Source organism: Rhinolophus sinicus, chromosome 12 (genome assembly GCF_057876585.1).
Source record: "Rhinolophus sinicus isolate RSI-liver-muscle chromosome 12, RSI-T2T, whole genome shotgun sequence".
Classification (NCBI taxonomy): domain Eukaryota; kingdom Metazoa; phylum Chordata; class Mammalia; order Chiroptera; family Rhinolophidae; genus Rhinolophus; species Rhinolophus sinicus.
In genome coordinates this window covers 57,234,285-57,257,249 of record NC_142512.1, presented here as the reverse complement: position 1 = coordinate 57,257,249, position 22,965 = coordinate 57,234,285, and the positions used below count along the sequence as shown (strand labels likewise).

At 51.5% G+C, this 22,965-nt stretch overlaps 1 protein-coding gene across 6 annotated transcripts in view; it reads left to right on the top strand.

Annotated features, from left to right (window-relative positions):
- Positions 1–22,965, top strand: part of CCDC57 (coiled-coil domain containing 57) — an 85,490-nt gene extending 62,525 nt beyond the window's left edge. For all 6 annotated transcript variants that reach the window (XM_088788909.1, XM_088788907.1, XM_019735521.3 and 3 more), the window contains one exon: positions 22,576–22,965. In XM_088788909.1, the coding sequence (XP_088645035.1) occupies positions 22,576–22,754 (179 nt within the window). In that variant the 3' untranslated portion in view covers positions 22,755–22,965. The remainder of the gene's footprint in view (positions 1–22,575) is intronic.

Here is a 22,965-nt window from a genome sequence, read left to right as displayed (position 1 = left end):
GCAGGGACCTGAAGACCGCAACTAGAAGTCCTTGGGCTACTACGCTAGTAGAGCCTAAGAACCTTCCAAAATATTTCAGAGAACGCAAGCCTCGCCACTACATAGCAACTATGCCAGGGGCAGGAACGCCTTCTGCCCCCGCGACCCCTGACACTTCTTCCTAAACAGCACGCCTCTCAGGCTGCAAGTACTTCCGGGGCTTAATATATGGGAGACTTTTTGAGGCCTTATCTGTAAGAGTATTTTCATTTTTGCCTCACTTAGATGTTCCTTCATTAAGCATAAAACTCTAGTCTTCCATTTCTTGTCATGTATCAGGTAAGTACCTGGATTGACACTTGCACTGAAAACAGCTAAAGTGCTGAATAAAACATTAAAACCATGCTGTGAGGCATCAGTAAACGGAGGGAGGCTCAGGCCTTCTCAAGCTAGAGCCACTGAGGGAGGAGCCGTGACGGCAGGCCGAGCACTGAAGCTGGCTGTCAGCCGAGGACTTGGTCAAAGGGGGTGAGCTTGAAAATGGGTGCAAGTCACAGGGCTTAGAAAACAGGGGGTTCACCCAGGGCGGGAATGCAGTGGGGGCCCCCACCCCCATGAAGCTGCAACTCAGAAGGGGTACACCTTCAGTGTGAAGGTAAATCACAACCCCCCACCCCTGCCCCTCCACCTGCCTCCCCTGCTGGGGGCTGTGGGGGGCACTGAGGGCATGGCCTCATACTCACTGGGAGCTACTTATAATCTGCCATTGCAGGCAGCCTTCGTGTGGGTTAGCCCCAGTTTAGACCCCTGGGTGGTCTGAGAATTTTATCCTGGAGTCGTTCTGACCTGGTGGAGCCCCCAGGAGTTAGACAACAGCAAATGCAGGCCATTTCGGGGGGACTCCACCTTTGTTCCAGGCCATGAAAAATTCCTGCAAACCAGATTCCAATTACAAATGCGATCGCAGACACAAGGAGCAGGGCCCCAGGAGCACGACCAGCAGACGTAGACCTGCTGGAAGGTACAGGGCATCAATAACTGTGCTTCGTATGTTTAAAAAAGTAAAATACCAGCAAGGAAATTCACTCCAGAAACAAGGAGCTATAAAGAAAGACCAAGTGGACTGAAGGAAGAACCAAGTAGTACTTTAAGAAATGAAAAATGTATTTATTGAAATTGAAAACTTAGTGGAAGGGGTCAACGGCAGAGTGTGTACTGCAGAATTAATGAAATAGACATTCTATATGAAGAAATTACCCAGAGAGACAAAGAGAGGGAGGGAGGGAGAGAGGGAGGAAGGGAAGAACAAATGAACGAACGAATGACGGAGGGAGAAGAGCCGTGTAGGACGCAGTGAGAAGCTCTGACGCGTGTTGGTCAGAGCCTCAGGAGGAGAGAATGTGGGCAGAGGTGACACTTGAGGGGATGGGGCTGAGGATGGGCTGAAGTGTTACGAGGTGGTAATTCCCAATCGCAGGAAGCCCGAGCAATCCCAGCTTGAAGAATCACAAAGAAATGCCCACTGGATGTGTTCTAACAACACACCGGACCCCAGAGGTCGTGAGGCTGCTTTGAAAGGTGTCAGAATAGATAGGGTACCTTCGGCGAGGTGAGGCTGACGCAGTGGGAGCCCAGGACAGTGACAAGCTGTCTGTGCCAGGAGAAGACAGCTGTCTCCCACACGGGGACTTTGCCTTTCCCGAATGAGGGCAAAACAGTGACTTGTAGACAATCAGACAGAACTTCACCACCACCTGCGTCCACTGAAAACCTTCCCAGTGGGAGATGGCTGGTGTGTGCTGCGAAGGGCAGGACCATGTGGTCTCCGTTTGGCTTTACGGCCACGTGGTGGTCTCTGCAGCGCCCCGCCCTCCCCCCCCAAGCCCCACAGCAGCCACACTGTACATGTGGGCGTGGACGTCCCAATAAAACTATTTACAAAACAGGTCATAGGCCTGTTTCTTAAGCTGAGTAGACAGGTGTTTCTTTTATTCTTTAAAATATTTTATTTCTTATTATTCTTTAAATTGATATTCTTGAAACCATACGTGTCCATTATATGTGCTGCATGTAGTTTGGGTATCTTTTTTTTTTTTTAATTGGGGAAGGGGAACAGGACTTTATTGGGGAACAGTGTGTACTTCCAGGACATTTTCCCAAGTCAAGTTGTTGTCCTTTCAGTCTTAGTTGTGGAGGGCGCAGCTCAGCTCCAGGTCCAGTTGCCGTTTTCTAGTTGCAGGGGGCGCAGCCCACCTTCCCTTGTGGGAGTCTAACCGGCAACCTTGTGGCTGAGAGCCCACTGGTCTATGTGGGAATCGAACCGGCAGCCTTCGGAGTTAGGAGCACAGAGCTCCAACCGCCTGAGCCACCGGGCCGGCCCCTAGTTTGGGTATCTTTTGTAATGAGAAGTTGTAAGGAGGAGAAGTGGCACCTGGGGGGGGTGCCACAGGGAGGTCAGGTAATGTCAGGACAGAAGAGTGCTCCCATTTCTCACAAGCTGAGTGTCACTGTGGTCTTCTGAGTGGTCTCAGTGGAGAGGTGTGATTGTCATTCCAGCCTGCCTGGCTGAAGTGGCAAGAAGAATGAATGGCTGGATGCCTTACTGGAGAAGTCTTGCTCTGAAAAGCAGCAGACCACAGGCACCCGTGGAGGTGGTGTAAGGTTACAGTTTGTCTAAGGCAGGCAGGAAAGAAGGGTGACCTGTGATGATTTGTCATGTGAGGAGGGCAGCAGGGAAGTCCTGGGGGCATGCGTCCTGGGGTCTGATGGGACAGGATAGGGGGTGGGGGGCTGGGGTCTTACAGGACAGGACGGGGTGGGGGGCTGGGATCTGACAGGACAGAAGGGGGGTGTAGCTTTGAGCTTACCTGACTTGCACGCTGACCTATGATCCTGCCACATGGCTGCCTTCATGGTTGCTGGCAGAAGAATGAGAATCCTGGGTCAGGCACAGCAGACAGTTATGGGTCCCCTTGTGTGTGCGTGTTTGTGTGACCCCCTCGCCCCTGTCCCACAAGGCAAAGCGGAGCAGGGCCTGTGTTCTGGGCATGTGTCTCAGCTGAGGAACCCCGAGCAGGGAGAACCTCATTCTTATCTAGTGGACAAGCCTATCTGACCTTTGCCCCAGAGGGAGTTGTGCCCCAAGGCTGCGAGCTGTGCAAACACCGGCTCAGGCGGGTCCAGAACAGAAGTTGTGGGAGCCGTGACAGGCAGGAGCAAGTGCCAGCGGAGACCTGACCCAACAGTCGGCCTGTGGTGGGAAGGCGGTTCCTGTCATATCCCTTGATTTCCCCCCTTCAGATGTGACGCAAAGCCGTGGGCGCTGAGGGAAGTGTGGGTGGCTTGCAGGACGGGAATTGTGAAATGGCAGCTGGGCAAGTGGGCAGGCCGTGGATGGGGTTGCGGGTCCCCGCTGGGGGCTGTGGGTGAAAACAGAGCACATCCTGGGTGGTCATCTTGACTCACAAAGACAGGTGGCAGTGATGTCCCGTTCGTTCCGCTGGTGACAGAGGCTGGCCTGGAGCTGGCCTGGGGAGACAGATAGTTGCAGTGGTGTGTGTCAGATCAGTGAAAGTGACATATAAGTTTCCCAACATTGTCTCATGGCGGCACCCATAGGAAATCACGGCATCTTGACAGCATTCCAGACCGCACTGACCAAAAACAGGTCCATCAATTGCTCTGGGGTTCTTTCCTCCAGGGTGTTTCACAGTGCATCCGTCAGAGGCCAGAGGCGGAAGTTGTTTCTCACCTCTGATTTAATTCTTTAATTCTCTTTTCTCTTTCTTTCAATAACCCAGGGCGCCCAACAGACCCCCTCTTCCATCTCACTGGCTGCGTGGTAACATGGCCTCCCCTTGACCAGTCATTGGGAGACTGTCTTACACCAGAGAACCTGCCCCTGGAAGGGAACAGTGTGCGGGGTTGGGGGCGTCCCTGGGCGGCGGAGTGGGGAAGGGCTGTGCGTGGGGCTGGAACAGGGCCTGGTGGGGGGATGTGGTGACAGGAGTGGGGGCGGAGGAGTGCGGCTGCTGTTCCTGAGCTGCATTTTACAATAAAAAGTGGGAAAGACATCGCAGCATGGGCTTTGGGCTTGCCCTGTGACACTGAGTTGGGGGAGAAGGTTGACATCAGTGCGGCTTAGCTGTTGTAATTGTCCACAGAGTTTCTCTCCTCTCCTTCTATCTTGAGTATTTGAGCATGCATAATTGAATTATCTGGGTGACACTTCTGCTTTGTCCAAGAATATTTGCTAGAACCTTATTGGGACCTAAACGATGGCTCTTAGGAAGACAAGGACTCAGGTTAAGACGTAACTGTGTGATCTTATAATATCATAATTAAGTATTATAAAGGCAGCTGTCTTCTCCAAATTGAAGTAACCAGTTAGTGTAATTTCAAGACGGCGGGTGTAGGGGGAAGGGCATACCCCTCCCCCACAGAGCCTGGGAAGTGGGAACATGGCTTCCTGTGACACCTGCCATCTAGACCACACGCAGTGACAGAGCTTGAAATCAAACCTACAAGTACACAAAATTGGAACTGAATGTTTGCAAGCAAATAGAAGGTTAACCTTAGATATTATTTAAAATTAACAATTTCTAAGATAGTTCTTTTTTAACCTCAAAAATAATCAAACTGGAAAGATACTCTTAAGCACCGTCACAGGTAGGTCAGTGATACCTGAGTATGTCACCCCAGCTAACCAGATGCACAAGGCAGATACAAGCATCTGACCTCCCTGGCACACGGTGGGTCGGCCTCAGGCGGGTGAGGTGGCCGCACAGCCCTCTGGGAGTTCAGTTTGTCGGTGTGTCAACCTTGCAGGCTGTGGGTCGGCTACTGGAGCAAAGGGAGCTGCAGCCGCCTCTGGTCATGAGTGACTGCTCCCTGCGGCTGGGAGAGCAGTGAAATGGTACCAGGGTGTTAGGTGAACTCTGTGCCGTCCTCCCGCTCCCTCCCCTGCTCACCTCCCAGTCCCCATCCCTGTCCCCCAGGACACAACTGCCCAGCGCCCTGCTGCCACAGACGGCTCTGCACGCTGTTTCGTGCGGTGTCCTCTGTCCTGCTCAGTTGCACACCCCAGTGGGCAGCAGCTTTTCCCGTGTCCGTCTGTGGCATTTCTTGGTGTCGCGGAGCATCCTGAGCTGCAGGCCTTCTCAGGGGTTGGCGGCCGTGACTGTCCAGGCACTTTCTCTGACCTTCTCGGGCTCATGGGCACTTAGGTTCTGCGGGTATGCAGCTCCCAGGGCTGGCCGCGCTGCCCAGAGCCCATGGACAGGACGGAGAAGGAGAGGGAAGTGCCTGGGTCAGAGTGCGCGTCCTGACCTGTTACCACACTGAAGCTTCGCGGCTGCGGGCTGTCAGCGCGCCTTTCCTCACTGCAGTGCAGGACGATCCTTATCAGGCACTTGCTTTTCCTGCCAGTCTGATAGGTGCACAATGATGTTTCATTATTGGTTCTCAGTTGCAGTTTTTCAGTTATGTGTGCTTTGAAATAAGAAAATGAATGTTCTCTGTGATTATTGAAAGTCAGACACAGAAGGATGGGAACGTGTGTTCTAGAAGGGACAGCTGCCCAGGCCCTGAGCAGGGGCGGGGTTGGGGGGTGGAGGGCGGCGCCCAGATGCCTGGATTTACAAATAAATGCCATCTGGGTGGGTTTCTAAGGGGAGAGTGCAGCTGAAAGCCAGTGTTGGTCAAGTGCTGATCAAGTGCCAGGCCTTCCTAGAGCTTCACTGGGCTGAGGTGTGGGATCCCCAGGGTGAACTGATTGATTCCACAGAGCTCCCGGGAGGCCACAGGCCCAGGTCCCCAGTGACACCCCAGGCTGCATAGCACTTAGCCAGATGTTCCAAGTCCCAACCTTCATTCCATTCCCTGGAGTCCCAGAGGGGACAGGGATGGGGTAGGTGGGGGAAGGGCCAAGGTTGTCACAAGAGTCAGACAGATAATAGACAGGAATGTGGAGGAATTGGCTGCCAGGGATCAATACCCAGCCCAGCCCTGAGGGGGGCACGCCTCCCCATCTCTGTCTCTCTTTGGGGTCTGAAGGGTCCTACAGTGCACCCTGCTTCCTGCTGGGAGGAGACTCTTACCCACCCCCCAAACTGAAAATGAGGGAATAAGAAAAGATGAGGAATAAGAAGGAATACGACTTTCAAAGGGGCACAATCGTAGTGTTGGGTTTTTCCTTTAAATTTTTGTTTTTTTTTTAAATTACATTAGAAAATTTTTAAATTAAATTTTTTTCATTTAAAAAGGGTTGGGTGAGATGTTAAGATGTGCATAAGCGTGTTACCTGGCTGTTAATACAGAGTCATTTGAAACCGTGTGCAGTTAGGACATGTCCATGGATGACAGAGATGACGTCTAGATCAGATAGCAGGTTGTCAGGCTGTTCTCCTCTAAGGGCCCAGGCAGAGCACACACCCATCCCAGCGCAGTGTTTGCGGAGCCTCTCCCAGTGTTCCCTGGGCCCCGCCATGTGGCATTGTTCCTTCCCGGCAGCTCAGGGAAGTTGGCCTCTGCATTCACATGATGAGACGCTGCTTAGTCGCTGAAGGGCACCCAGCATACAGTGTGGATCAGGGTCAGAACCCACGCCGTCTGACTTCAGACCCTAAGTCCACCGGGCAGGGCAGGTCCCAAACATTGGTACCCATGGGCCCCAGGCAGCAGGTGGCTGGTGAAGACGTTGGGCTGGTGGTGGCTGGGGCCACCCCACAGTTGTCTCCCCCCGTGGTGGAACCAACAAGCCAGCTCTTCTGTGGGTTGAGTGAGATGGGCTAGAAAGCTTATTTTTATATAGAATGTTTCAGTTTTTTAATATTGGCAACTAATTAAAAATCAAAACAAAGTGAGCCAAAACGCAGGTCACTTTGGAGCAGGCCCTCCAAAGAACCAGATCTGGCTACGCCTAGTGACACATGGCCCTCCAGTAAAGAGCCGTGTTTATGGTTTCACATGGGTAACAAAACAAGAAGATGCATCATGGCCCGTGGCCGTATCAGCCTGTGGGCCCCAGGGAGTGTGTTCACGTGTCATACCACATACACAGCAAAAGCCTCGGGAACAGGAATGGGGCAATCTGTCCTCCCCACAGGTGTTTTTCTGTTTCCTGTGAAACTAGGGCTCAGCCGCCCCACGCTGCACTTGAGTGATGGATGCGGGGTGGGGAGGAGTGGGGCGCAGCTTGTAATGACAAAGGAACAGTGGAAACCACACAAGATGGGTGACCACAGAGGACAGTATATGATCCCACTGTACACGCTGCTCCCGGAACATTGCGTCCTAATCTGCCTATCTGTGTGCTCAGCCTGTGCGCTAACCAGAGAACTCCCCTGGGCTCTGGGAATCTGTACAAGGCTCGGTGTGCCACCGTGACACGGGCAGGCCGAAGAGAACCTTGCCAGACGCAGCTCACAGACTGGCCAGCCTACCCCATGGGACAGAGGCTGCTGTGAGCCGGAGAAGGGCTGTCCTCTGCACCAGAAACGTGATGATGCAAGCCCCGGTCAGGGCTCAAGGGCTGGGCTGTAGGAACACGGGCCAGGAACAAGGTGAAGTACCTTCCAGCACAGGGCTCAGCCACATGCTCACTGCTGCTGTCACAGTGACCTTGGGAAGTAGCCCACAAGGGCACGACGGGGGCTTGTTAAGTACTGTGAGCGCGACTGCTCCAGGACCCCGGGGTGAAGGGGTCCTACCCTCTGGCTGCTCAGCTGTTATCTTTGTCCTCTTGGCCCCGCCCATACGATGCTCAGGAGGGGACTGGATGAGCCCTAGCCCACAGCATCGTCTTGTACCTGCGCCCCAGAGGCCCAGGCACCATGTGCTGGTCACCGGAGGAGCAGCAGTGCCTGACGGGGGGGGGTGAGGGGGCCAGCTTCCTGCCATCACCAGTGATCACAGCCTGAGACTTCTGAAGTACAGAGCATCCTGAAAACTTTGAGAACAGATGGTGAAATAGATCTTTGTTGGCTCTTCTCTTGAAGTTGTTATAATGTAGCACTTACTGCCACCTAGGAAAACTTGTGTCGAAATAACTTTTGAAACAAAGTAAATACTTTAAGAACTAGCCAAAGCCACCTAGTCTTTAGTGGTATTTATTCTGGGCACAGCCTGGCTAGCCCTCTCTTCTGCTTCTGGCCAGCCTCTTATAAGGACTGGACTTCAACATTCCTCCACAAACAGGTACAAAACTGGACCAAATACAGAAGCAGCTGTTTCAGACGCTGGGCATAGGCAGCACAGGTCTGTCACCTTCAAAGAAGTGCAGCGATGAAGCTCCGGGGCCCCCGGCTCTGGACTGCTGGCACGGGGACGGGTACCAGCGGAGCTCAGGAGCTTTACCGAGTTGAGGGAGTGGGAATTGGGGTTGGCGAGGCTTCACTCTGTACAAACCCGTAGAGTAAAGCTGCACAGATCTAGGCAGAAGAGAGACAACCAACCTGTAAGCGGAACCATTTCCAGAGTGTCACAGGGGAGGGAGATAGTCAAGCTCCAGCCAGTCAGAGTGGTGGGTCCCCAGCGATCACCTCCATTCGTTGGAGACCCCGGGCTAGTTGTCTCTGGAGTGAAGGCCCATGTAGACTTATCCTAGACAAGCTTAAAAATAGTCTTTGAAGTGACCAAACAAGGAGTCCACCTGCCTACCAAAACAGAGCCCAACACTCTAAAAAATGAGGAAATTTCAACAATATTTGCAATATCTGACATCCTATCAAAAATTACGGGGCCTGGGAAGAAGCAGGAAAATGTGATCCATATTCAAGAGGAAAATCAGTCCGTAGAAAGAGGCCCAGAAGTGACGGAAATGAGGGAACAAGCAAAGACATTAAAAGAACTATTGTGGCTGTAGTCAAGTATTTAAAGAAAAACATGAAACAACTTGAAAATATAAAAAAGCCGAACAAAACTTCTAGAGATGAAAAGTACAATATTTGAAAGGAAAACTCACTGGGGGGGGGGGCTAACAGCACAGTGGAGATGGCAGGAAAAGGAATGGGGTCCTGGAGACACAGCGGCCGACCTCCAGAATGATGCCCAGGAAAACACGGGGGCGAGAAGTGCGCTGGTGCCCTGACAGGTCGTGTCCACGCGGCTGATGAAAGAGGGGACAGAAAAAGCGTTTGAAGAAATAATGCCCTTTTCTTTGTAAATTTGATAAAAACTCTTAACTCACAGTTCCAAGAAGTTTGTCCCAAGCAGCAGGATAAACACACACCCACGCTTGCAACCCAGGGAATATCATGATCAGATTCCTGAGAATCAGTGATAAAGATAAAACCTTAAAAGCAGTTGAAGAAAAACTAAAAAGCACATTACATAGAAATGAATGCAGATCAACACCATGACAGGCCTTTCTTCAGAAACTGCCTAAGTCGGAAGACAAAGGACCATCACCTTCAAAGTGCTGGAAAAAAGCTGTCACCTAGAATTCTATATGTAGCAGAAAAACCCTTCAAAATTAAGGCAAATTTAAAACGTTTATTACAGACAGACAAATCTGATAGAATTCACACCGACAGACTTGCACTACCAGAAATTGTAAAGGCTATTCTTCAGGCTGAATGACGCCAGATGGAATCCTGAATCACCAGAGAGGAACACGGATGCAGGAGTGGCAGTTGTGTGGGCCGATGATGAAAACACACTTTCCCTTTTCTCGGAAAGGTAATGGATTGTTTAAAGCACACCTAATAACAGTGTATTACGGGGTTCGTGATAGATTTTCAAGTGAATTGTGTGACAAAATGGCATAAATGGCAGGAGAGGGGAAGGAAGTCTACTCTTGTAAGGCTCTTGTATGTGAAGTTGTGTAATATTATTTTGAAGTTGGATGTGGTAAGTTACAAATGCATATTGTAAACCATAGAGCAACCATTGAAAAAAACCAAAAAAAAACCCCAAGGGCATGGAGCTAATAGCGTAGTCCTGAAGGTAAAATGGAACATAAAACATCCAAAAGTAGGCAGGAAACAAGGAAAAGGGGCAGAAAGGACAGATGGGACACATGCAAAACAATTTAATGGGAAGACTCATTTAAAACCAACCATGTTGATAATACCATTAAATGTGATGGTCTACATGCCCCATTAAAAAGCCGACTGGAAGAAAAAGGCAGGAAACCCACGTTCAATATAAAGATACAGATAAAGAAAGCTGAGTGCCTGTGTTCATATGAGGCAACTCAGACTTCCCGGCAGGGAGTACCAGAGGGACGTTTTATAATGACAGCATGTCAGTCAATCAGGAAGGCACAGCAGTCCCAAATTGTGAGCTCCTAAGAAGAGAGCTGAAAACACATAAAGCGAACACTCGCAGAAATAAAAGGAGGTGTACACAGATCCCTGTTCCAGTTGCAGACTTCTGCACCTCTTCACCGGGATCTGATGGAACAAGCAGAAAATAAATACAGACATAAAAGCTTTGTGCCTTAACCACCTTGCCCTAACTGACATGTTTACGCCTCTCACACAACACAGCAGAACACACATGTTTCCAGGTGCACATGGAACATTCCACAAGATATATATTGGGTCATAAAACTGGTCTCAATACATTTAAAAGGATTGAAATCATACAGACTATGTTTCCTAACCACAGAGGGGTTACCTTGGAAATCAATGACAGAAAGATACCTAAAAAAGAAAAAAAGAAAAAAAAATCCCCAAATTTTGAAAATGGAGTATTTTTTAATAACTCATGAGTCAAAGAAAAAAATCACAAAATAGTGGTTAGAAATGTATGCCTTTAAATGCTTGCATTATTGAACATTGCTGCAGAATCAGCAATCGACACCTCCACCATAAGAGGCTAGAGAAATAAGAACAAATTGAATTCAAAGGTTATAGAAGGAAGGGAATAATAAAGATAAAAGTGGGAAACAACGAAATAGAAAAGAGAAAGGGAATACAAGAAAACAATGAAGCCAAAATCTGATTCTTTGAAAAAATATCAACAAGCATCTAGTTATACTGATCAAGATAGAATGAGAGACAATACAAATTACGAATGTCAGGAGTGAAAGAGGGGCATCGATGCATGTCCTACAGGTAGTAAGAAGGTAATGGAATAATAAGAACAACTGCATGTCAATAGTTTGACAAGTTAATGTCGTTAAAATTGGCAAAGTCTCTGAAAGACCCGAGTTAACCAAAACTGATTCAAGAAGAAGCAGAAATGTGAGTAGGCCTGTATCTGTTAAAGCAATTGAATGTGTAGCTGAAAACCTTCCCACAAAGAAAACTCCAGGCCAGAGGGCTCCACTGGTGAAGTCTATAAAACATTTAATAAAAAAATGATATTAATCCCATCCAAAAATAAAGGAAAAGGAAACTATGGGCCAGTATCTTTAATGAATATAGACCAAAAAATCTTTAATAAAATATTAGAATATCAATGCCAAAGATGACGGGAAAAGGGCAGAGCTTCCCTACCTGGTGGGTGTTATCCTAGCAACAAAAGGTTGGTATAACATTAAAAGTTTAGTACACTATATTAACAGATTCAAAAAGGGAAATCATGATTGTCTCAATAACTGCAGAAAAATTATTTGACAAAATTAAACACCCATGAATGACAAAAAGAAAAAAAAGGAACCCTCAACAAATTAGAAATAGGAGGGAACTTCTTCAACTCAATAAAGGGCATCTATGTAAAGCCTACAGCCAATATCTCACTTCATGGTCAAAGACTGATGCCACATTGTGTTGACAGTCCTAGCCCCATAATAGACCAAGAAAAAAAGCGGACACAGACATACAGATCACAAAAGAAGAAATAAAACATGATCTAATTCATAAAAAATCCTAAGTAATCTACCAAAAAAAAACCCTTCTAGAATTAAAAAGTGACAATAGCAAAGACCCAGGATACAAGGTCAAGATACCAAATCAATTATATTTTATATATAGCAATGGAAATTGCAATAAAAATACCATTTACAATAGCATCCCAAACCAGGGAATACTTATGGATCTATTAAACAAAATACCTGTGCACTGAAAAAAAATCATTGCTGACAAAATTAAGACCTAAAGAATGGAGAGATATACCATATTCATGGCTGAGAAGACTCAGTATTAAGATGTCCTTTCTTCCAACATTTATCTATAGTTTTAACACAACCCAATCAAAATCCAAGCATCCTTAAAATTGAAATTGAAAATTAAAATTTACAGGGAAATGCAAAGGATTCAGAATATCCAAAGCTATCTTGGAAAAGAACAAAGTTGGAGGCCATAAACTACCTGACTGTAAGACTTACTGTAATGCTACAGTGTGCTGTTGGTGTAGGGTAGGCATATACAGCAGAGGGTCAGAACAGACACACACACGTGCTCATTGATTTTTCCATTTATGCAGAGGTTCTAAGGTAATTTAAAAGGAAAGGGTAGTTTATTCAATAAATTGTGCTGGAACAATTACATATCCATATAGAAAAAAAATGAACCTCGACCGCCACCTTAATACCAGATACAAAGTTACTTCAAAATCCATTGTAAGCCTAAACATAAAAGCTAAAACTATAAAACTTACAGAAGAAGGCACTGGAGGAAACCTTTGTGACTTTGAGATAGGTAGGCAAAGATTTCCTTGATAGTATGCTAGAAGTCTGAACCATAAATGGAAAAAAACCACAGATTGGACTTCATCAAAATAGTACAGTTTTGCTTTTCACATGACACTGTTAAGAAGATGAAAGGGAGCCACCAGCTGGGAGAAAATATTTGACTACATATCAAGAACTTGTACCCAGAACGTACAAAGAACTTTACAACCCAATAATAAGAAACGAATAAGCCCAATAAGAAACATCCAAAATACTTGAAACGACACATTACAGAAGACGACGTACAAGTGGCCAGTAAGCCCATGAGAGACGCCCAGTGTCATTAGTCATCAGGCAAATGTAAATTTAAACCAGCACGAGATGCCACCACCCGCTCGCTCACATGACCGGAGATGCTTTCAAACCTGATGACGTTGAGTGGCTGTGAGGGCATGGAGCAGCGGGAACTGTCACACATCTTGGGGCACTGCAGTGTGGCCCCCCTGACTGCACAGCCCAGCGTTCAGGTCAGGGTGACTGCAAGAAGGATGGGGACACATGCAGCCGGGGACATGCCGTGAACACTTGTAACACCCCGAAACTGTGAGTGATGCAAGCGTCCATCACAGATAAATGGAAAATCAAGCGACAGTGTGGCCATATAATGGAATACTGCTCCACAAGTGATATGATCCACTGACACACACAACAACAGGAATGAATCTCAGAAGCTCTGCTTTGGTCTCGGGAAGAACCAGACACCAAAAAGTACCACATGCCCTCTATAGACATGAACCTCGAAAACGCCCGTGTGATCAGGGTGGCCTTGGGCTGGAGACAGGGCTCTTTGGGGTGCTAGAGTGTTCCATGCACATGGATGGATATGTTTCCTAGAACCCACTGAAATGTATGCTTAAAAATGGGTTCATTTCATTGCCCCATAGCTCGATAGACATGATATTTGGAAAGGAAGCCTGTGGACGGCACCACCCCGGAGCTGGGGACGCTGTAGTCAGTGAACATTCTGCCCCAGGACCGCCTTCTGGTCCCCCAGTTTCTAGTGTAGGAGACCGGAGTCTGTCATGGGCACAGCCGAGAAGACCCAGCATGGGACAGACCCAAGCAGCAACCTCCCGCACGTTTCCTGGTGGCTGCAGGCCCTTGTCACCCTTACCGATTACCCTCCACGTGGTACCGAGAAGGAACCCGGAGGCCGTTAGTGCAGACCATATCCCCAGCCAGACGCCCCTCCGTGTCAGCCCACACACCAGACTTTGTGGTAAGAAATGGTATCTCAGCTTCTTAGAAAACATTGAAAACCAGTGTATAGAACAAACCCACTTCCGTCTGCTTCCTTCAGAAGGGGTTATATGGTCTCTGGAGGATGCCACAGATTTTACTTGGCAAAAAAACAGTGGCCGAGATCCTCTGCTAAGGAAAGGCCACCAGAAGGCTGGTGGCAGAAGCAGCCAGCGACACTGTAACCAGGGCGGCAGGCTGGCTTAGCGTTTTCTTGCTTTTTGCGGTAGCACATTTACTAGCCGGTCACGGTCTGCAGGAGTGTTCTGGAGTCTGTGGGTTTACCTGAGCATCCTCATTGCTGGGCCTCTGTATTAATGCTGACAGCTCGTCTTTGGAGCTGTTTATTTGCTCAGTGGATGATTATATTATCTTCAGATAATGACTGACTGTTTCTTACTTTCCATTCCTTTTTCTCCTTTTTCCTTCTCTTTCCTTGTGGCTCGGCTGGGGCCCTGGGGCCACATTCACAGGCGCACTCACAGTGGCCGTCTTGTCTGATCTCCTAACTTGAACCCCTAAGGCTCGTTTTCCCACTAAATGTAATCATTGCTGCATGTCTGAAATAATAACCTTTACGAAGGTGAAAATGTCCCTGATATCCCTGATTTACTAAGAGTATTCATCATACGAGGTCAGACAATTAAGATCGTGAACTCATCCTAGAAAAAGTGCTGCATACCTCACTGCTGAATATCACTCCGGTCACCTTTGAAGTCCTCCCCTTGGGAAGCTATGCACTGATGCCAGTGCCTAGTCCACCCTTCAAAGCAATTTTGAAACCCTTTTTCTGGATTGGCCATCAGAGCTGTTGTCGGATTACCCTTGATGTCCTGAATGTCATCAAAATGTCTTCCTTTCAATATTTCCTTTATTTTGGTGTAAAGAAAGAAGTCATTGGGGGCCAGATAAGGTGGACAGGGAGGGTGTTCCAATACAGCTATTTGTTCACTGGCTAAAAACTCCCTCACAGACAGTGCCGTGTGAGCTGGTGCATTGTCGTGATGCAAGAGCCATGAATTGTTGGCAAAAAGTTCAGGTCGTCTAACTTTTTCACACAGACTTTTCAGCTCTCCCCAATAGTAAACTTGGTTAACTGTTTGTCCAATTGGTACAAATTCATAATAAATAATCCCTCTGATATCAAAAAAGGTTAGCAACATTGTTGCAACGAATTCGCAAAGTTAATTGTCAGACCTCATAAGCAGGTGTTAAACCTTGTTCGATGTTTTTTCTGCATTGACTCAGATAAGCCTGCTTTTTTCCTTTCCGTTTATTAATGTGGTGACATATGGCAGCAGGTTTCCTGGCGTTGAGCCAGGTGTGCACCGCTGGGAATGCTGTGTTTTGAACACTTGTTGGATGTGATTTGCTCAAGTTTATATTTCGTCTTTGCCTCCCTGTTAACAAGTTGGAGAGGCCTGTGATTTTTTTCTTGCATGGTCCTTACCTCGTTTGGGAATAAAATAAGCTGGGCAGCTGTCACTGTTTTCCTGCTTTTCTGAATTATTTGAATAAGGTAGAAATTGAGTATTCCTTGGTTTCTTTGAAAATTCCGTAGAAATACCTGTGCGTCTGAGCTGGGGCTCTGGAGGAGGGAAGTGTTTGCTTAGCCTTCAATTTCCTTCATAGGTGTTGGACACTTCAAATGCCTCTTTTTGGTCCTTGTTTTGGAATTTTCCATTTCATCTGGGTTTTATTCGCTTTCTATTGAATCGCTCTTCAGGACGCTCGTTTTTTCCCCCGTGACTCCCCTGCGCTGCTCAGCTGCCTGCCCAGTTGTAGATCAGTCGTACTAATCTCTGCAGACGGGAGTCTGGGTTCTAGCGATACTCTGTGTTCTGTTTTCTCAGGGTTTCTATTTCATTTGCCTTTGGCTTCACGATTTCCTCATTTCTTGTTTCCCTAAGTCTGTTGTTCCTTTCTTTCCAGCTTCCCAAGTTGGGGGCTGAGCTCACCTCCCAGTTTTACTTAGTATCTCCTGACAAATGTATGTAAATGGCTTCAGTGTCTTACCCGTTCTACGATTCGGCTCAGAATATTTCCTAACTCATGTGCGATTTCCTCTCCTGCCCACGTGTCACTCACTGGCATGTTGTACAGTTGGAAGCAGCCAACACTTGAGGGGTCCTGGTGCTGGTGACCAGCTGTACCGCATCCGACTTGGCCTGAGGGACACTTGCCAGGTGACTGCAGAGGCTGCAGCTGCCAGGAGAGAGCGTCACCCTCCTGCCTGCTGCCGCGTCCCGTAATCCACCGGCAGTCCACTGGGCACGTGTGTGCACTCTCGGCGAGGCTGTCTGTGATCAACAGGCCGGGCACACCGTCCACCGTGCTCACTGACTCCGCTGCCCCTGCAGCCCTCGGCTGTTACTCAGTGTGCCTAGAGGTCGAACCTTTACTGGCACACACTTCTCTGCCTCTTGTCACACTCTTTGCTTAATTCTACCTCTTTTTTTTGTTTTCCAGTTTTTATGTGTCCTTTGTTTTAAATGAGTGTCACACCATGTCTTGTTGGATCTTGTTTTCTTTATTTCAAATCCAGTTGGAGAATTTTTTTTGTCTTCCTAAGTGAATTTAACTCACTTATACTTACTGAATTCTTATCTTGGGCTTAAATCTACAGTATTTATCTCCCATTTACTTTCTTCTGTTTCACTTTTCTGCATTCCTGCCTTTCATTGGAGAAACCACGTTTTCTTCGCTCTTTTACAAGATGCATGTTCTGACTGTGTCCTGAGATAGTTTTCCTGACTCGCACACGTCCATGAGCCCCACCAATTTCCTAGACTTGTTCCCACATCGGCCCCCATCCCAGGATCCGTTCCCTACATGCACCCCTGGTCCCCGCTGTGCCACGCGGCCCCATCGGACTGACGCCGCCCGGCCCACAGCTCTGACTTCCTGTTTCCCACATCTCTCACAGCGCCTGCCAGATTTGTCTGTCCCTATTTAAGTGCTCCCTCCAAGAATGTTTTCCGTGTGGATCTTTATGCAGAAGCAGAGCTGGTGTCCCGCTGGTGTAGGGACCCCTGTGCCCTGTAGGTGTTTGCAGGTGTGTGACTAAACTGGACACGGAGACCTGGGCGGGTCACATGTGAGTCTGGCCCCATCCAAACTGTCCTACATGCTCCTCCTCCAAGAATGCCATCCAGTCCTCACGTGAGCATCAGGACAGCACCTGGTGGCCAGAAGTGAGCAGCTTATTCTTCTAGCTCTGGAAGGACAGGAAGGTGCTTTGTGGGCTTTGTTCTCTGGAACCAGGGGTCTCATGGATAGAAGGTTCCAGGTACTGCTGCATTTGTATTTTAGTTTAAAACAGGGAGCTGCTATAATCCTGATACTACAGACTCACACACAGGAAGCACGAGGTCCCCACCCTAAAATTCATGTGGTTTTAAGCTTTCACTGGACCCTGCGGCAAACGTGTGGATTTTATGGTTCCCTCTGTGACCAGGGCTGAACCCCCCTGGTCCATGTGGGGACTGAGGGAACCCTTCTGGTGGGCAGAAAAGCCCAGCTGTCCACAGAAGGGGCGCCCAATTCATGGGTGGGGGTGTAGGTGAAATGCTCAAAACTGCAGCAGGTGCCTTTGTTTCAGCTGTTCCCCCATGGTGCCTGACCAAGGAGCTAACAAAGATCATTCTTTTTGTTAGCCATGGTGGCCGCAAGCCACTGGTCGTGGCCGCTTGCTCTCTACATGCTGCAAAGTGAAGGAGGTAACCTGCTGGAGGTCAGCCTCTGGCTTGCTGCCCGTGACCATGGTGGCCAGAAGCCAGGGTGGGTCGTGGGACCAGGGGCTGGAGGGGCGGAGCTGTGCTCACTAAGGGAGACAGGCTGTGCTTTCAGCACTGAGATGTACTCCTCTGCCTGTGTCCGTGCTCTGGCTCCAGGCCTAGCGCCAGCCCTGTTCTGTGGAAGAGCCTGTTCTGGACGTGTCCATCCTGAGAGTCCCCAGCACAGTGGGGAGCTGAGGGCAGCGAGGCAGGAGGCTCGTCCCTCCTCTGCCCAAGGCCCCTCCCAGGGGGAGCTCCATCTCTGGGCGGATGTCGACCGTCTAACTTACATTCCAGGGGAGGGTACTGTGCCAGGACTGGTGTGGCGTCTTCTCCGAGTGTTGCCGGGGAGCATGGAGGGTGTGACGAGGGTGCTGGGGGCCTGAGATGCCCACCTCCGCCAGGACCTGGGGCTGCCCCTCCCCACTCCCCCGCCCAGCTGCTCCTTGTCACTCCCACACACCGACCCCATCACCTTTACTGGTGGCCCCACCATCTGCTGGCCTCTTCATGGTACAAGTGCCTGGTGCCTCGTGCGCCGCGGTCCAGCCCACAGGCGGCGAGGGTGGGGAGCTGAGCTGTCTGCTCGAGGCTCCTGGGCAGAGGACCTTCCAGACGCCACTTCCTGAGGGTTAGCCTTTCCACGGGGCCAGGAAGGAGCTGATGGGTGCAGCCCAGGTTGTGGGGGAAGAAGTGTAGATTCAGCAGCTCTGTCCGCCTGGTCCATTTCTGGGACCTCCCTGAGCCCAGCGTGGTGACCAGGAGGCCGTACTCTTTCCCCCCAAGTGGAGCCAGGGAAGAGCTTGGGTGCAGCCGTCTCCATCAGGGTGCCTTGCCCTGCTTCCTGTGGGCGCCTGCTGGGCACAGCTGCTTCTCTGGGCAGGAGCTGTGCCCCTCGGCCCAGCACCGCCTGTCAGGATGGGGCCACTGCAGTCCTGTGTAGGGCGGGGCGCCGAGGCAGGTGTGTGCATGGAAAGCTTCGCCTGCAGTCGTGGACGGGCCCTGGAGGCCGAGGTGCCGGTGCGCGTGGCCACGGCCGCCCTGCTTGCCACTTGGGCTCCACTGGGACAGGGAACAGCTGGCCACACACCACATGCCATCAGCATGGCCGCCCCCATGCTTCTCCTGCGGGGCCCAAAGGGCCATCACCAGACCTCAGAGCCATGTCAGGGGCCTGGTGTGGCGTGCGGAGACCCTGGCCAGGCTCACTGCTCTTGGCGCCTGGAGCGAGATGGGCAGCCTTCCCTAGGGGCCACGTTTCTGTGGAAAAGGAGAGCGTTGCCTCACTGACAGCTGTCCCCCCGCCAAGAGGAGCAGAGAGCAGCCGGTGGCCGTGTGTGGCCTGCTGGTCTGCACCAGCGTGTGAGGATGGCCCCACTGCTGGAGTCCCGGGGGCGTTGGGGGCCTCCTAGAGCCATGAGCGGCCTAGCTGACCCCAGCCCCTCAGCCCCTTTTGAAAATGTGCCTTTCATGAATTTTCTCTCATGTTCCAGTGTTTGGGCTTAGGTCTCTGAAAAGGCAGGTCAGAGTCCACACACCCCACTGCTCGCCGTGACCACCTGCTGGCCCCATACAGCTGAGTGCTTGCAGCCCAGGGGACACACGGCAGCATCGCTCCAGGTCCTGAGGCCAGTTTGCAGCCACCACGACCAGCAGCCCTCTGCACCTCCTTTCCCGCTGGGCCCTCTCCCTCCAAAGTGGGGACCAAGCCAGGCTTATGGCCTGGCCGCCACCTTCAGCCACCTCCATGCCTCCCCCCCCCCCCCAGCTGCCACCGACCTGGCCTCTGTCCTGGCCTACCCACCTGACTGCGGGCCTCTCCCAGCTGACCCTCAGGCAGGGTCAGGGAGAGGGGACAGAGCCCATGGGGGGCGGGGCCCGCATGCCCACCTGGGATGATGCCTCCTTTCCCCCAGGGCAGAACTAGCCCACAGAACGTGTCCCCTAAGCTCCCTTTCTCGTGGCGCAGGATGGGAGCCTTGTTGGGCCACACCGAGACCCCAGCAGACAGGTCTGGGTGAGCCTGGAACCAGGGAGGGGGTGCCCCTGAAAATGGTGTGAGGCAGCAGCGATTAGGGGTTAGTGTGGGGTATTAGCCTTGGGAAGGGAGGGGTGTTAAGAAGGACAGGTCTGTGGGCAGCGCTCACCGAGGCCAGGTCTGAAGGATCTGAGGGCCCTCCCTGCCTCTTCCCCACCCTGTTGAGTTGGAGTCTGACCAAGAGCCTGGGCACCAAGGGTGGCAGCAGTTTCCTATAGGTTCGCTGCGGGTGGAGGGGGCAGGCAGGGTCCTGGGCAGTAGGTACAGTTTCTAGAAACCTGGGGCTGGGGGAGGGGGAGGGAGGTTACACCCGCATCCATGTCCAACACATGTTGACGGCCTGGGGCTCCATCACCACCGTGCTAGGTTGCCTGGGACAGTTATGTGTGACATAACCTAATTTGAAACACTGATCAAAAAGGGGGTTCAGGGTGAGGAGACCTGGGTGTGTAATTTGTCCTGTCTGAGGAGTAGTGAACTCAGGGCCTGAGAGGGATCTCAGCACCTCCCCCAGAGGGGAGTTGGGGGGCAGTGGAGACAGGACTGGCTGGACCAGCTGAGGCTGCAGTGAGTGCTGAGCTGCCCCCAGCCCCCGGGAGGGCTCTGGAGAACCAGGCCAGGCACGGACTCCATGACCCCTTTCTCAGGAGCACAGACCTGGAAGCCCGAAGTGCGCGACCTGGAGGCCGATGCTGACGGGGGTTGGGCAGTGGCTCTGAGCCACCAGGGAGCTGGGACCAGCACTGCCCCTTGGGAGGCTCTGAGACAAAAGACTGGCCACCACCATCCCGGACGCGAGCCCGGCCTGGAAGAGGCTGGCGGCTCAGGGCCCAGCAGAGCCCCATGACGAAGCCGTGTGCCCGCATAATTTCCCCGAGGCCTGTAATTTCCCCCGAGGCCTGATCAGTACCCAGGGCTGGAAGAGAACCTGGGCTGGGCGGGCAGAACAGGTCGGGTGAGACAGACAAGGGCAGCTCAGGTTACTCAGATGGGAGCCGGCTTGACCCTGCCCTGGAGGCACCGGCCACATCCTAGTGCGGGCTCTTTGGGAGACCACACAGCCGCTGTCTGCCCTCCAGCCTCTTTGCTTTGGCTGAGTTCCTCTCCCCCCTCAGCACTACAGAGCTTTGGGCCTGGGCTGCCCTCCTCCCTAAACTTCCCTTTCTCCAGGAGGCGGCCCCTGGAACACCCAAGAGGGCCAGTCCCCGCATTGGGGGGATTCCCCCAGGGTCACAGTGGTCAGGGCCCTGACCCCACTGCTCCACACTGGACAATGCCTTCTAGAAGGAAACCAAGCGAGCAGAGGGTAGTGCTCAGGTCGGCCTGTAGGCTCATGTGGGAAGCTCTGCATGTGGAGGATGAGTTTAGTCTGGGGCTGGAGAACCAAAAACTCAGACATTTTCCTGGAGAGGGAGCAGCAGTGATGGCGGCAGGAAGCAGGAGTGTGGGAGGGTCCAGGGACCCGCATCGCCATCCCTCCAGGACCAGGATGCTGGGAGGCCTGGAGCCAGGACTGGGTCCAAGGGCAGAGGGAGGCCATGGGGGTGTGAGCCCAGGGAGGCTGAGAGGACAGGAGACCAGCTCCGGGGGCCCAAGGCGAGGGCCAGGGGCCTGGGCATGTCCGGACAGCTCGCTGGAGACACTGCCCGGAAGGGCAGTGGGGTGCCATCAAGCCCCCATGTGCCTCGCCTGTGCGTGCTCTCCACAGCCCCCCGCCCACACCAGCCCTGGCACCAGCGGTCTGCAGCCCTGCCTTCCTCATCCTCAGGTCTCCACCTGGTGTGTCCTGCCGTCCCATACTCTCCCCCCAGCTCATACCTCCAGGCCCAGGGTGACACTGGGCAGACAGTGCGTCTCACACGTGACAGATGCCAGTGCCGCGTGGGCCAACCCCCCTTGGTCTATGCTCTGGGCTCTGGTCCCTTCAGTGTGGACCTCCTGGGCCTACCTGCTGGGCCCACCCTAACGGACAGCCAGTCTTGAACTTGCATCTTACAATTGCTTTTTTTAAAAAAGATTTTATTGGGGAAGGGGTACAGGACTTTATTGGGGAACAGTGCGTACTTCCAGGACTTTTTTTTTTTCCCCAAGTCAAGTTGTTGTCCTTTCAGTCTTAGTTGTGGAGGGCGCAGCTCAGCTCCAGGTCCAGTTGCCGTTGCTAGTTGCAGGGGAGTCGAGGAATTGAACCGACAACCTTGTGGTTGAGAGCCCACTGGCCCATGTGGGAATCGAACTGGCAGCCTTCAGAGTCAGGAGCACGGAGCTCCAACCGCCTGAGCCACCGGGCCGGCCCTTACAATTGCTTTTTAATAACATCCTTTTTGTTTTACAAAAGAAATACATTCTTAGCTCTAAAAACTTTGAACATAGAAGCTCAAAGGATAAAGAAAATCACCATCGAAGCCCCAGTGTAGAGGAAGGGCCGCTCTGGCATGCTGGCCCACGTGGGGTGTGTGCTGCCACACCCAGGTCCTTGGCCTGGGCCTGGCCACGTGTGTCCAGGCTGCTGGGCAATTGGAGGTGCAGAGGCGCTGACAGTGGGCAAGTGCCAGGAGTCACCCATTAACCTTGGTAGCCCCCTCCATGGAGCCATTACAGGATGGTTATGACAGGAGACAGTTCTCAGGGCCGAGTGCGCTTTGTACCCAGTGGAGGGACAGGCTCACGCCCTGCAAAGCATCTGGAGAGCGCGTGCCCACAAACCTCCTGTGCGGCGACACTGGGACCTTGCTGCCACTGAATGGTCACCACAGAAGGGCCTCTGGCCTGCACGGGGCTCCTGTGCCAACAGCCAGGGCGTGTGGTCTTGGTTCCTGCTGGCAGGAACCACTGCCGGTCAGTGTACACTCAAGTGAGCTGCTTTCTAAGCACATGGCTTCCTGGCCTGGGATGTAACTGCATTTTTCTGTTCTCTCATCTGGTAGAGCTCACGGCACCTCCAGCAGCTGACAGCCTCCCACACCCTGACCGGAGCCCCGTGGCCATCAAAGGGATGAAGATGAAAGCCCAGGCCAAGCCCGAAAGACCCTCCAGGGCCCACTCTGCAAAGCCTAAAGGCTACCAGCGGCCCCCTAAGGTCCGGAACTACAACTTCAAGGACTGACTTCCTTGGCTACCCCTCCCCTGTCCTCCTGTCCGTCTCTCCCACTCCTAGTTGGTGCTGGGGGCCTGTGCTTTAATCTCCACATCAGGGATGCGTGTGTGTGCCCACATGGGGAGGGGGGTGCTGTGAGCTGCAGTGCAGGTCCCCCAGTGCTGCTGGGGTGCCTCACAGACCGAGTGTGGACTGCATTAAAGCCGGTTGCCTGCTGGCC